The sequence below is a fragment of the Mustela nivalis genome, assembly GCF_964662115.1.
Source record: "Mustela nivalis genome assembly, chromosome: 13".
Classification (NCBI taxonomy): domain Eukaryota; kingdom Metazoa; phylum Chordata; class Mammalia; order Carnivora; family Mustelidae; genus Mustela; species Mustela nivalis.
The window spans coordinates 44,920,465-44,933,802 of record NC_139032.1 but is presented as its reverse complement, the minus strand read 5'-3'; the positions used below and the strand labels follow the sequence as shown (position 1 = coordinate 44,933,802).

At 38.5% G+C, this 13,338-nt stretch overlaps 1 protein-coding gene and 1 long non-coding RNA gene across 4 annotated transcripts in view; one reads left to right on the top strand and one right to left on the bottom strand.

Annotated features, from left to right (window-relative positions):
* LOC309846456 overlaps positions 1–13,338 on the top strand; it is a 644,888-nt gene that overhangs the window by 441,396 nt on the left and 190,154 nt on the right. The gene's annotated exons all lie outside the window — the stretch shown is intronic.
* Positions 1–13,338, bottom strand: part of DENND4C (DENN domain containing 4C) — a 143,905-nt gene that overhangs the window by 9,661 nt on the left and 120,906 nt on the right. For all 3 annotated transcript variants that reach the window (XM_082695351.1, XM_082695350.1, XM_082695352.1), the window contains 4 exons: positions 12,409–12,591; positions 11,441–11,636; positions 9,188–9,433; positions 7,991–8,108 (listed from right to left, as the gene is read on the bottom strand). In XM_082695351.1, the coding sequence (XP_082551477.1) occupies positions 7,991–8,108; positions 9,188–9,433; positions 11,441–11,636; positions 12,409–12,591 (743 nt within the window). The remainder of the gene's footprint in view (positions 1–7,990; positions 8,109–9,187; positions 9,434–11,440; positions 11,637–12,408; positions 12,592–13,338) is intronic.

Genomic DNA, 13,338 nt, shown 5'->3' with positions numbered 1-13,338 from the left:
TATATATTGCTATGCCATAGTCTAAGAAATTAGTGCCTATGCTTTCTTCTGGAGTTTTAGATTTTAGGTATCACATTTGGATCTTTAATCTGTTTTTAATTTATTTTGGTGTAGAGTGTAAGAAAGTGGTCCAGTTTCATGCTTTTGCCTACAGCTATCCAATTTTCCCTTTTGTTGAAAAGACATTTTCTCCATATGTATCTCTTGCCTCCTTTGTCATAGAGTAACTGGCCATATAAGAGTATGGGCTCTGTATTCTGTTTCCCTATGTAACTATTTTAGTGCCAGTACCATACTACTTTGATTACTATAGCTTTGTGCAGTGTATCTTGAAATCTGGGATTGTAAGCCTCCAACTTTGTTCCTCTTTCTCAAGATTACTTTGTCGGGGCGCCTGGGTGGCTCAGTGGGTTAAGCTGCTGCCTTCGGCTCAGGTCATGATCCCAGGGTCCTGGGATTGAGCCCTGCATCGGGCTCTCTGCTCAGCAGGGAGCCTGCTTCCTCCTCTCTCTCTGCCTGCCTCTCTGCCGGCTTGTGATCTCTCTCTCTGTCAAATAAATAAATAAAATCTTAAAAAAAAAAAAAAAAAAGATTACTTTGTCTATTTGGGATCTTTTTTAGTTCCATACAAATTTATGATAATTTTTTCCAGGTCTGTGAAAAATGCTATTGGCATATTTATATGGACTGCATTGAATCTATATATTGTTTTGGGTACTATGGACATTTTAATGAGATCAGTTCTTCCAATCCATGAATATGTTGTAACTTTCCATTTTTTGTGTCATCTTCAATTTTTTTCATCACCATCCCACAGTTTTCAGAGTATAGGTCTTTTACTTTGTTAAATGTATTCCTTGGTATGTTATCCTTTTTGGTACAATTGTAAATAGAAGGGTCTTCTTAATTTCTCTTCCTTCAACATTGTTTTTAGTGTATAGAAATGTTATCAATTTCTGGCTATTACTTTTTTTTTTTAAAGATTTTATTTATTTATTTGACAGAGAGATATCACAAGTAGGCAAAAAGGCAGGCAGAGAGAGGTGGGGGGGAAGCAGGCTCCCCGCTGAGCAGAGAGCCCGATGGGGGGCTCGATCCCAGGACCCTGAGATCATGACCTGAGCCGAAGGCAGAGGCTTAACCCACTGAGCCACCCAAGCACCCTCTGGCTATTACTTTTATAACTCCACTGAATTTTAATAGTTTTGTGGTCAAGTTTTTCAGGTTTTCTCTATATAATATCATGTCATCTTCAAATAGTGTAGTTTTACTTCCTCCTTTCAAATTTGGATGTCTTATTTCCTGTCTGACTGCCACAGCTAGGATTTCCAGTACCATGTTGAATAAAAATGGTAAGGGTAGACATCCTTGTCTTGTCCCTGATCTTAGAGGGAAAGTTTTCAGTTTTCACCACTGAGTATAATCTTAGCTGTGGGTTTTTCATATACGGCTTTTTTATGTTATGTTCCCTCTAAACCCATTTTATTTAGAGTTTTTATCATGAATGACGTTCTTTTTTTCAGAACCTAATGAGATGATGTTTTTCATCCTTCCTCTTATTAATCACATTAATTGATTTGTAAATATAGAATCCTTGTTGTATCCCTGGAATGCATCTTACTTGATCATGGTAAATGATCCTTTTAATATACTGTTGAATCTGGTTTGCTAATATTTTAAGGATTTCTGCATTTATGTTCATCAGGGATATTGGTAAGTAATCTTTTTGGTAGTGTCTTTATCTGGTTTTGGTATCAGTGTAATAATGATGGCCTTGTGGATTGAATTTGGAAGTTTTTCCTTCCTCCCATATTTTTTTGGAATAGCCTAAGAAGACCAGGTATTAACTCTTAAGTGTTTGATAGAATTCACATGTGAAGCTGTCTGGTCCTGGATTTTTGCTTATTGGGAGTTTTTTGATTACTGATTCAATTGCATTACTAGTAATCAGTCTGCTCAGATATTCTAGTTCTTTCTCACTCAGTTTTGAAAGACTATGTTTTTAGGAATTTATCCATTTCTTCTAGGTCCAATTTGTTGGCATATAATTTTTCACAGTATTATAATAATCCTCTGTAGTTCTATGGTGTTAGTTGTTATTTCTCCTTTTTCATTTCTGATTTTACTTGAGACCTCTTTTTTTTCCTAATGAGTTTGGCTAAAGGTTTATCAATTTCATTTACCTGTTCAAGAAGCCAGCTCTTGGTTTCATTGATTTTTTTTTTTTTTTTGGTCTCTATTTATTTCCACTCTAACCTTTATTATTTCCTTCTTTTTAACTTTCGAGCTATGGTTTTTTTTTCTTGTTCCTTTAGATGTTAGAGATTAGTCTGTGACTTTTATGGCCTTTTGACATAGGCCTGCGGTGCTGTGAACTTCCCTCTTAAAACTGCTCTGGCTGCATCCCAAAGATTTTGGACTACGGTGTTTCCATTTTCATTTATCTCCATGAATTTTTTCTTTTAATTTGCTTTGATTAACTTCATTGACACACTGCTTATTTAAGGGCATGTTGCTTAGCCGCCACCTGTTTTTTTCCAGTATTTGTCTTGTATCTGATTTCTAGTTTCACACTGTTGTGGTCAGGAAAGATGCTTGCTAGTATTTTAGTCTTACTGTTTTGCAACCCAACATTGATCTATCTGGGACAGCGTTCCATGTGCACTTAAAAAGAATGTGTGTTTTGAGATGAAATTCAATTTTTGTGAATATTTGCTTTATATATTTAGGTGCGCCTAGGGGGGTGCTCAGATATTCAAAACTGTTACATCCTATTCTTGGACTGATTCTGTTATCATTATGTAAGGCCCTTCTTTGTCTCTTGCTACACTCTTTGTTTCTTTTTTTTTTTTTTTTAAGATTTTATTTATTTATTTGACAGATAGAGATCACAAGGAGGCAGAGAGACAGGCAGAGCGAGAGGAGGAAGCAGGCTCCCCGCTGAGCAGAGAGCCCGATGCCAGGCTCGATCCCAGGACCCTGGGATCATGACCTGAGCCAAAGGCAGAGGCTTTAACCCACTGAGCCACCCAGACGCCCCACACTCTTTGTTTCTAATCTATTTTTTGTCGGATAAAAGTATTGCTACCCTAGTTGCTTTTGTTTTGTATGCTTCCATTTGCATGGATATCTTTTTCCATCCCTTCATTTTCACTCTCTGTTTATCTTTAGGTCTACTGTGGGTCTCTTATCAGCAGCACAGATGGGGTTTTCATTTTTTGAAAATTCCTTCTGTCACCCTCTTTTGATTAGAGTATTGAGTCCATTTATATTTAAAGTCATTACTGAATAAGGTATATACTTATTGCCATTTTGTTAATTGTTTTCTGGTTGTTTTGTAGTTCTCTTTTCCTTTCTTCCCTTGCTCTCTTCCCTTGAAGTATCAGGACTTTCTTTAGTGTTATGCTTTCTCTGCTATTATTTTTTGTATGTATTACAGGTTTGTGATTGTGGTTATCATGGAATTCATACGTAACATTTTATGTATATAGTGTTCTATATTATTAAGTTCATGGTTGCTTAAGTTTGAAAACATTTTTAAAGCACTAGAGGTTTACTCCCCCTCCATGTTTTATGTGTACAGTGTCCTATTTCTTTTTGTGTATTACTTGACTGATTTTTGTAGATCTAATCCCATCATAATTTTCTTCAATTTATGGCCTTTTCTTTCCACTTAAAAAATTCTCCTTAATATTTCTTTTACGGCTTATTTAATGGTGATGAACTCCTTCAACTTTTCTTTTTGAGAAATTCTTTCTCTCTCCTTCAATTCTGAATGATAACCTTGCCCAGTATTCTTTTTTGTAGGTTTTTCATTTAACGACTTTCAGTATATCATGATCTTCCCTTTTGGCATGCTAAGTTTCTATTGGTAAATCAGCTGACAGGGACCCCTGGGTGGCTCAGTGGGTTAAAGTCTCTGCCTTCGGCTCAGGTCATGATCCCAGGGTCCTGGGATCGAACCCCACGTCAGGCTCTCTGCTCAGCAGGGAGCCTGCTTCCCCCTCTCTCGCTGCCTACTTGTGATCTCTGTCAAATAAATAAATAAAATCTTAAAAAAAAAGTCAGCTGACAGGGATGCCTGGATGGCTCAACTGGTTAAGCTGCTGCCTTCAGGTCAGGTCATCAAGTCCCACATCAGGCTCCTTGCTCAGCAGAGAGCCTGCTTCACTCTCTGCCTCTGCCTGCTACTCTGCCTGCTTGTGTTCTCCCTCCCCCACCCTCTCTCTGACAAACAAACAAACAAATAAATAAATAAAAGAAATCTTTTTTAAAAAATCAGCTGACAGCCTTGTGGGGTTTCCTTTGTATGTAACAGTTTTATTTTCTCTTGCTGTTTTGAAATTCTCTAGCTTTAATTTTGCCATTTTAACTGTGTGCCTTGTTGTGTTCTGTATATACGGGTTCATCTTCTTAGGGGCTTTCTGTGCTTGCTGGACCTGGGTGTCCATGTCCTTCCCTAGAGTAGGAAATATCTTTAATTTGGGATATATTCCTTTCTCTTCATTTTGTCTGATTCTGTTTGTTTCTCTATATTAGGTAAGTCAGCTGTATCTGTGTGTCTTGAAAGTAGTGGCCTTGTGTAGAAGAGGTCCTGTGGTGCCGTAAAGCGCAATTCCCCCCACCCCATCACCAGAACCAGGTACTCCAAGAGCTTTCTTTGTGGGCTCTGTGTGTCCTCTTGTGGCTGAGCTGTGACTGCTGTGGGCATGCTGGCGGGGGGAGGCTGGCCCTCAGCCCAGCTGGCTGCAGTTAGCACTGTGGGTGCACCAGGCAGGGTCTGAGAGGTCCAGCTGTAGCCGCCATGAATGCACTAGTGTGTGGGGCTGGCCCTCAGCCTCGCTCTCTGCCATTAGCCTGAACCACAGCTGTGGGCACACTGCTGGGTGCAGTGCCTGTGCAGCCAGTTAAGAGGCCAGAATGCAGGAACTGCAGACATGCTAGTGTGTGGGCGTGTTTACCTCCTGCCCTTCAGGGCAGCAGTCACTTTGGGAGGACACCTTTCCCAGCCAGGGCTGCCTTCAGGAGTGGCAAGGCAGGAGCTACTTTGGAGGGTGGGTTGAGGCAGGTGGGTTGGACGGGAAATGTAGGGTGGGCATGCAGTGCTCTTAAGGCACATGGGGACAATACTGGCTCCCCCAAGTGTCTAGCTATCTAGGCTGGGGGAGGGCAAAAAAAAAAAGGTGCCTGGGAGCACTTGCATTCCTGGACCAATATGCAGATTCCTGCCCCTTTGGTACATGTCTTAAGATTAGTCAGTAAATCCTCTTTCACATATACCCTAGGTAATTTTTTCCACACTGCTGCTGCTCTGCTGTGTCCCCAGCGAGTTACCCAGCATACTGTCTCTTTAAAAGTAGGGACACGGTTTCCTATCATCCTCTTGCTTTTTAGTTAATCCTCTTGCTCCTCAGCTAAACACTGCGGATTTTCAGAGCCAGAAATTACAGGGACTTGTCTTCTCAGTCCACGTCCCCAAGGCCAGGAGTGGGATTATTATTCCCTCCTTCCTCCATGTTTGTGATGTCCCTCCCATCTGTGTTTAGTTGTGCTGGGAGTTTGGTTCCCAACTGCCCCTCTGCTCCCTTTTGATATGGTCTGTTCAACTAGATTTGGAAGACACATTTTGCCAGTCTTCAGGTCATTTTCAGAGTTAGTACAACAGATATAGCTGTTGCCTTGGTTTGTCTGTGGGACAAAGTAACTCAGGACTCTCGTATTCTGCCATCTTCCCTTCTTCCTTAAAAAAAAAAAAAAATATATATATATATATATATGTATATATATATATATATATATACATACACACACATATATATATATATTTTAGACCAATTATGGTTCCTTTGCTGGGAAGTGGATCTCTGAAGCTCCTCTTCCAGAAATCACTGGAAATCACTACCGTTCCAGAAATTATCACCCAAGTACTTAATTCTTGTGTCTTTCAATGTCATTTACATGTCAGTTCTTCATTTAAAACAGCCAATCAGGCCATTCTTGAGAACTCTAAATTTTATTGCCATCACAAATTATAAAATATTTTGAAACACTTATGCATTTCAAGAGAGGTAGGAAAGTAACTAAAGAAATAGCAACTCTGGGCACCTGGTGGTTCAGTTGGTTAAGCAACTGCCTTTGGTTCAGGTCATGATCCCAGAGTCCCAGGATATATAAATAAATAAAATAGATTTTATTTATTTATTTGAAAGACAGAGATCACAAGGAGGCAGAGAGGCAGGCAGAGAGAGAGGAGGAAGCAGGCTCCCTGCTGAGCAGAGAGCCCGATGCGGGGCTCCATCCCAGGACCCTGGAATCATAACCTGAGCCGAAGGCAGAGGCTTTAACCCACTGAGCCACCCAGGCGCCCTTAAATAAAATCTTAAAAAAAAAACAAAAACACAAAGAAATATCAGAACTAAAACAACAAAAAGACAAAAAAAGCTTGTAATATATTTAAACCGTAATTTTGTGACCAGCATTTTCAAGGGAAAAATTTTTTTTTTTTACTTAGAACTGGAAGAAAATTGTAATAATAGCAAAATAGTAATAGATTTTTAAAAGTGAACTGTTCCCTTTCCCATCTGAGGCACCACTGTTAATAGTGGTTTTAGACCTTCTTATATGTATATATTAAGAACATGTATTTTGAGTGGCTGTTTTGTTTTAATTAAAAAGATCTTATACTGTTCCAAAACCTGCCCCTTCTCCACTTGACACATGACATCTGATGCAGGCACTTGTATGCAAATGACTCAGGCCAACATTTCATTACTCTCCTGTTAAGTATTTATGTGAAGTTTTTCATTATCACAAATAATCATACAGTAAGCATCACTGTGCAGACAACTTTCCATACTCTTATTTCTACAGAACAGAGTTGTCTTACTGTATTTGCTGAGTTAAAGGGCACGGATAATATAGGCCACATTCTTCTCTAGAACTGTATCATTTTCATGTCTAACAGTGTATCAGAGTGTTCCTTTCCTCCATATCCTCAAAAAAATTGGATAAAATAATTAAAGCCTTTTGCCATTCTGATGTAACTAAGTTAGTACTTTCCCTTTTTTAATAAAAGAAATTGGTATTTCACTAAATGAGACTGAGCATTTTTTCATGTTTGTGTTATGAACTGAATCATGTTCCCCCAAATTTGTAAGTTGAACCTCGAACCCCCTATTTGACTATATTTGAAGACCGGGTCTTTAAAGAAGTAACTAACATTAAATGAGGTCATAAGGGTAGGGGCCTAGTCTGAGATGCAGGTGCACACAGGGAAAAGACCATCTGCAAGCCAAGGAGAGAGGCCATAGGAGCAAAACCTGCTGACATTCTAATCTTTAACTTCCAGTCTCCAAACTGTGAGAAACAAATTTCTGCTGTTTAAGCCACCCAGTCCTTGGCATTCTGTCATGGCAGTCCCAGCAAACCAGTATGTCATGTAATATTCCTTCCATGAACTGCCTATTGATACCATGCTCACGTAGCTACTGGACGGTGCTGTCTTACTGACTCAAAGGACTTTGGAATACTGGATGATCCCTTTTTAAATGCCCTGTAAAAATATGCTCTAAATGTAAGGCTGAAAATCTTTGAGGCCAGTATCTTTGAGATTCGTATCCATATATTTGAAATTATGATCCTATACCAACAACACATCCAAATTACTCTTCCACTATATAGAATTTACCTTCCCAATACTTAACCAAAATTGGCATTTGACAGAAAGATCACAAAATACTCTTCAACTCCCTGACACAGTCAAATGGGTCAGTAAAAGAGCAAATCAATTTGATCTAAAATGGAAAGACTCTTCATTGAAGAGATACTAAAAATGCACGAAAATTTTAAAATAGAGCAGAATAATTTGTTTCTCTCACCTCCTTAATTTTATTTTTTACCCCAGCAGTCTGTTCTTCTTTATTGCTAAATAGTATTCTACTGTATGGATCGTACAGTTTGAGTCTTAGGTCTTTAATTCTGTTTTACTTACTAAAATTCCTCCATGAGACGTACAAAGGTTCGCCCGGCTCCTGATGAAGGTTGATATTATCCCATAATAGCTGAATATACACAAGTTTGCTATCCTGGGACAGAGATGACAGCGGAAGCTAAAAGATCAATAGAGAGTATTAGTCACCATAAGCATAATAATAATTACCAGTAGGTCTAGCACAGCTTGGTTATATAAAACAAATGAGTTCTTTCAAAATTCTGGACCTAAAATTTTAAGCAAAAATTTTAACTTTCTTTGTGTCTGATGATAAATATTCCTATTTTTCTCAAGTGCAGGTTTCTCATCCCTACTTCCACAGACTGGAAAGACAACTTGGTAGCTGGCACAGTGGCCACCTGAAAGATTAGTCACCACTACAACAAATTTTAAGGTGAGTTTCTACTATCTTATTGTGCAGACTGCTAAACTTAAATGAGTCAAAAGAGAGTATAATGCTTTAAGCAAAGATTGTGTTGTGCCCCTGGTGTATGCTGGGGCATCTCTCAGTAATCAGTATCATAGAATGAAGGAACTCCAGGAAGCGCAGTGACTCCTGATCAGGCACCCCAGCCCAAGGACAGGAGGGGCTACAAAGTCAGACAGGCAGACTGTGGTCTTGGCTCCCCACCACGTAGTATTCATGTGACCTTGCAGAAACCATGTAACTAGTCTAATCTCAATTGTATCATCTGAAAAATATGGGTAAAAGAAGACCTTTAAAATAAAGTTGTGAAAATTTCAGCTGGAGATTTGATAGTTCAGAATAAAAACTACCTTTCGGAGCCACCCTTTCAACTAGATATAACCATATAACTAAATTCAGGCCAAACAGATACATAGATAAAATGTTACATGCAACTCCAGGAGCTATCCCCAGAGAAAGAAGACATACTTTTCTCCATCCACTTTTATCCTTACTGCTGGCCAGAATGTGGATGTGATAGCTGGAAACAGGGCAGCCATCCTGGACCAGGTATAGAACTTAGAAACAGAGGTAATGCGCAGCTGAGCAAAAAGATAGAAGGATCTCAGGTCCCTGACATTATACCATTCGAAGACCACCTACCCAAACTTTTATGTGAGAGAGAAATAACCTACATCTTGTTAAGTGACTGTTGTATATTCTCTCTTACTTGAAGTTATGCTTCATTCTAACCAACCACAATGTAGTATAACCATGTGTAAGTACCCTACCTGTACACCCCCATTACAGTGTTCAGATGTGAGGATGAGTCCTGGCAAGTTACTAGGAAGGTCCAAACGTCTGAAATACCAAACGAGGTTCCAGAAAATGATCGGATGTTGATTGATGAAAGAGGATGTGTGAATCACTTGATCACCTTCATTTTCTAGCAAAGATTCAAGTTCTTTACGAAGCACTAGAGGACTCAAGTACGGCACAGAAACAGGGGGAGGATTGGGTCTTTTTCCTAAAGGATCCTTTAAAAAATAAAAATACAGTAAGAAGTGAATATTACCTATTCTGTATGTTTTAGAGTACTTCTCTAAATTGTGCTTTATCTATCCTTTCAAAATCAATGATTTCCGACCCAGTGCTACATGTAGTATACTCTAATGAAAACCTAAAAAAAGAAAAAAAAATACTTTACCATAAATGCCCTGAAGTTAAAGGATTACAAAAGAAAATTGATAATCCATATAATAGGCCCTATTTTAAACACTGAAAGTTTCTCTATTTTTCTAAGAAATACTATATTCCAGATGTTTTATGATTCCCCCCAAAAAGTTGACTTTATCTTCTTTCTAAAACTCTAAACAAATGGAACAGTCTTTGTGTTAATATTTGATGACTCCTTTTATAATTATATCTACCTGTAAAAGTCTGCTTTTACATTTGATTGCAATAAAAACTAAAGAGCAGTCTTACAAATCAAATAACAAATGAAGAAAGAATCCAATTTAGTCTCTGTATCAGAATAAAATGCTTATGACCAATTCATTAATGAGTATCCTTAATGCCCAGGCTGAGGTTTCCAAATACCATTTCCTCTAAAAAGACCCAGGGTTTCTCAGAGAAATGGCTGATTCTAGGTCTAGAGAAAGAGATATATCACATGAGCATGAAACATCTTGTCATACAAGAAAGCAAGGAAGCAGTGCCAGGGTGGCTCAGTTGGTTGGGCGACTGCCTTCAGCTCAAGTCATGATCCTGGAGGCCCGGATCGAGTCCCGCATCAGGCTCCCTGCTCGGTGGGGACTCTGCTTCTCCCTCTAACCCTCCCCATTCTCATGCTCTCTCTCATTCTTTCTCAAATAAATGAATAAAATCTTAAAAAAGGCAAGGAAGCTTAAAAAAAATTTACAAAAGGCTACTAGAATTGTATCAAAGGGACTAGGGCACCAATTCGCAGAGGTTTCTAGCTGATCAAAGATGGGATATGGTAAGTATTAGTAAGGATAGCAACAGCAATGATGTAAACACAAATGTTTAAATCAGTGAGTTCATAATGATACCCTATTCCTCTAAATTAATTGATCACCTGGGAGAATGCTAGGAATCCAACTAATTTTTTTTGAAAACTGGTAAATAAAAGGAAAAAAAATCAATCATCATATCTTTACAAAGTAAACTCTGTGTTTGGAAAAGCAAACAGAAAACAAAGGGCAAGTTTCTCTTTATAGATGTACCCCATATAATAAAGATAATTAGACTATCACCCTTTATAGCTGGAAATGAGTAATGTGATCTGGGCAATGGGGCATTAATAGCTATCAGCATCAGGAAGAAAGTTCATGTTTTCTATTGAGGGACATCCCACCACTGCTATTGTCTTACAAAAATAAACCACAAAAGAAAAACCTGACTCTGATCAAACTTCTAGATAATTAGGAGGGTTGTACAAAACCAGTGCTCTAACCCCTGAGCTATGGAGCCTTCCCCTAATTAGCAGGGTTGTAATCAACAAGTATGTTCCAAGGTCAAAAAAAGGGTCTACAGATTTAAAAAGACTAAAAACCAAATCAGCTGTAATGTACAGATATTATTTGATCGTTCTTCAAACTACAAAGCACACACAAACTCGACATTTTTTTAAACCATTAGAAATTTGAACATAGATTGAATAATTTGGTATTTTTTTTTTTAGTTGTATAATGGCATTGCATTTCTGTATTACTCTTAAGAACTATGTAGTATATACTAAAATATTTACAAATGGAATATATAATGTTTGGAGCTTGTTTCAGAAGAATCTAGGAAAGAAGTGAATAAAGGTATACATGAAAGAACAATGACCCTAAGGTGAAAATACTGAAGCCAGATGGCAGGTCAAAGGAATTCATTACACTCTTTTGTTTAGTTTTGTACATACTTGAAATTTTAAGAAATTCTTAGTCTGCTTATGAAAAATTCTTATCACTTATGGATTATGTGCTGCTCTAATAAATACTTACATGAATACAGATAATTATCATCTTGTTACATACCACAACTTCCTGCAGACTGTTTGGGAGACTGACTGTTGAAATGCCATGAAACGGTCGCTGGGAAAAGTCAATATTTTGCAAGGGACCTCCAACACTGTGACTTCGAGTCAAAGATACATTTCGCTTCGAAAAACTATTAGGCGCAGGTGAAATTTTCATAGTTTGGACTTCTCCACTGGCTCTCTTTATTTCATCACTTTAAAAAAATGAAGAAATGCTGTGTTTGTGCTGTAACACAATCTAAACCTGTCCAGCTAGAGTATTTTCTACAATGAATTTTGAGTCTACTGAATGTACTGGAGAACAATCAGTACCACCTTATAAGATTTACATTTTCTTCAAGCATTTTGTGAAAGGAGTCAGAAGAACAGGATGGAGTAGATGACTCTGGTGAAGGGTGGGAGAAAGACAAAGGGTAGTAACAGATATTCTTTTTAAAAGACTAAGTGCCCACTCAGTTGTTTTATTCAAACATCGTTTCATCTTTACTAAACAAAATCATCTAGAATTATGCAACCAAGTATTATAGATTCTTTGATAAGTATTTAACCTCTACCAGGCCATGATCCACCTAAGGACAAAGAACAGATCTTAATTTTTTTATTTTTAGTCCTTAGCATCATGCTTTTAATAAATATTTGATTCAATCAGTATTTAAGAGGAAGTAGTATATTTCACAATAAAGAGAGTAGGTCTCTGGAAACTGGCAATGACTACACTAAAAGAGAAAAATACTTTGTACTCTTGTGAAGTTCATTCTGTAAATGGACACTGTAAAACAATAATTTCAAAAATGGTTTATCATCACATTCATTCATTAGATATGAACAATACATCATAGTAAAATGTTAAGACTGAATTTTTTAAATGCCATAATTTATGCCCATATGCATCAAGTTATCTTTAAAAATGGAATTTTTACAAGGGTACCCAATTTATAGTGCAGACTTCTCTGTATCCTGTGGTACCTTGATTCAGTTGCAGAGATGGTTTCTTCAGTTACGGTCTGGTTTTCCTTTGGGAAATCCATAAAGTTGATCAAGTCAGGTTCTGCTGAACTAGATACAGGTTTGTGCTCTGAAGGTTCACTAGCCAATGGAATGCTGCCGCTTTGTAAACTGTCACCAGAGGTACTTGGTTTCAGGAAAAAGCTAAACACGAGCAATGAAAAAAAAAATGTCTTTAAAAACCTAGAACCGGGGCACCTGGGTGGCTCAGTGGGTTAAGCCTCTGCCTTCGGCTCAGGTCATGATCTCAGGGTCCTGGGATCAAGCCCTGCATCGGGCTCTCTGCTCAGCAGGGAGCCTGCTTCCCCCTCTCTCTCTCTACCTGCCTCTCTGCCTACTTGTGATCTCTCTCTCTCTCTCTCTGTGTCAAATAAATAAAGAAAATCTTTTAAAAAATAAAAAAAATTAAAAAGAAAATAAAAACCTAGAACCCTAGGGATGCCTGGGTGGCTCAGTGGGTTAAAGCCTCTGCCTTAGGCTCAGGTCATGATCCCAGAGTCCTGGGATTGAACCCCACATTGGGCTCTCTGCTCCGTGGAGAGCCTGCTTCCTCTTCTCTCTCTTTCTCTGCCTGCCGCTCTGCCTACTTGTGATTCTCTGTTTGTCAAATAAATAAATAAAGTCTTTAAAAATAAAATAGGGGCACCTGGGTGGCTCAGTGGGTTAAGCCTCTGCCTTTGGCTTGGGTCATGGTCTCAGGATCCTGGGATCAAGTCCCGAGTCAGGTTCTCTGCTCAGCAGGGAGCCTGCTTTCCCCTCTCTCTCTGCCTCCATGTGATTTCTCTCTGTGTGTCAAATAATAAAGTCTTTAAAAAAAATAAAATAAAATAAAAACCTAGAACCCCTGGGGCACGTGAGTGGCTCAGCGTGTTAAGCAGCTGCCCAGAGTCC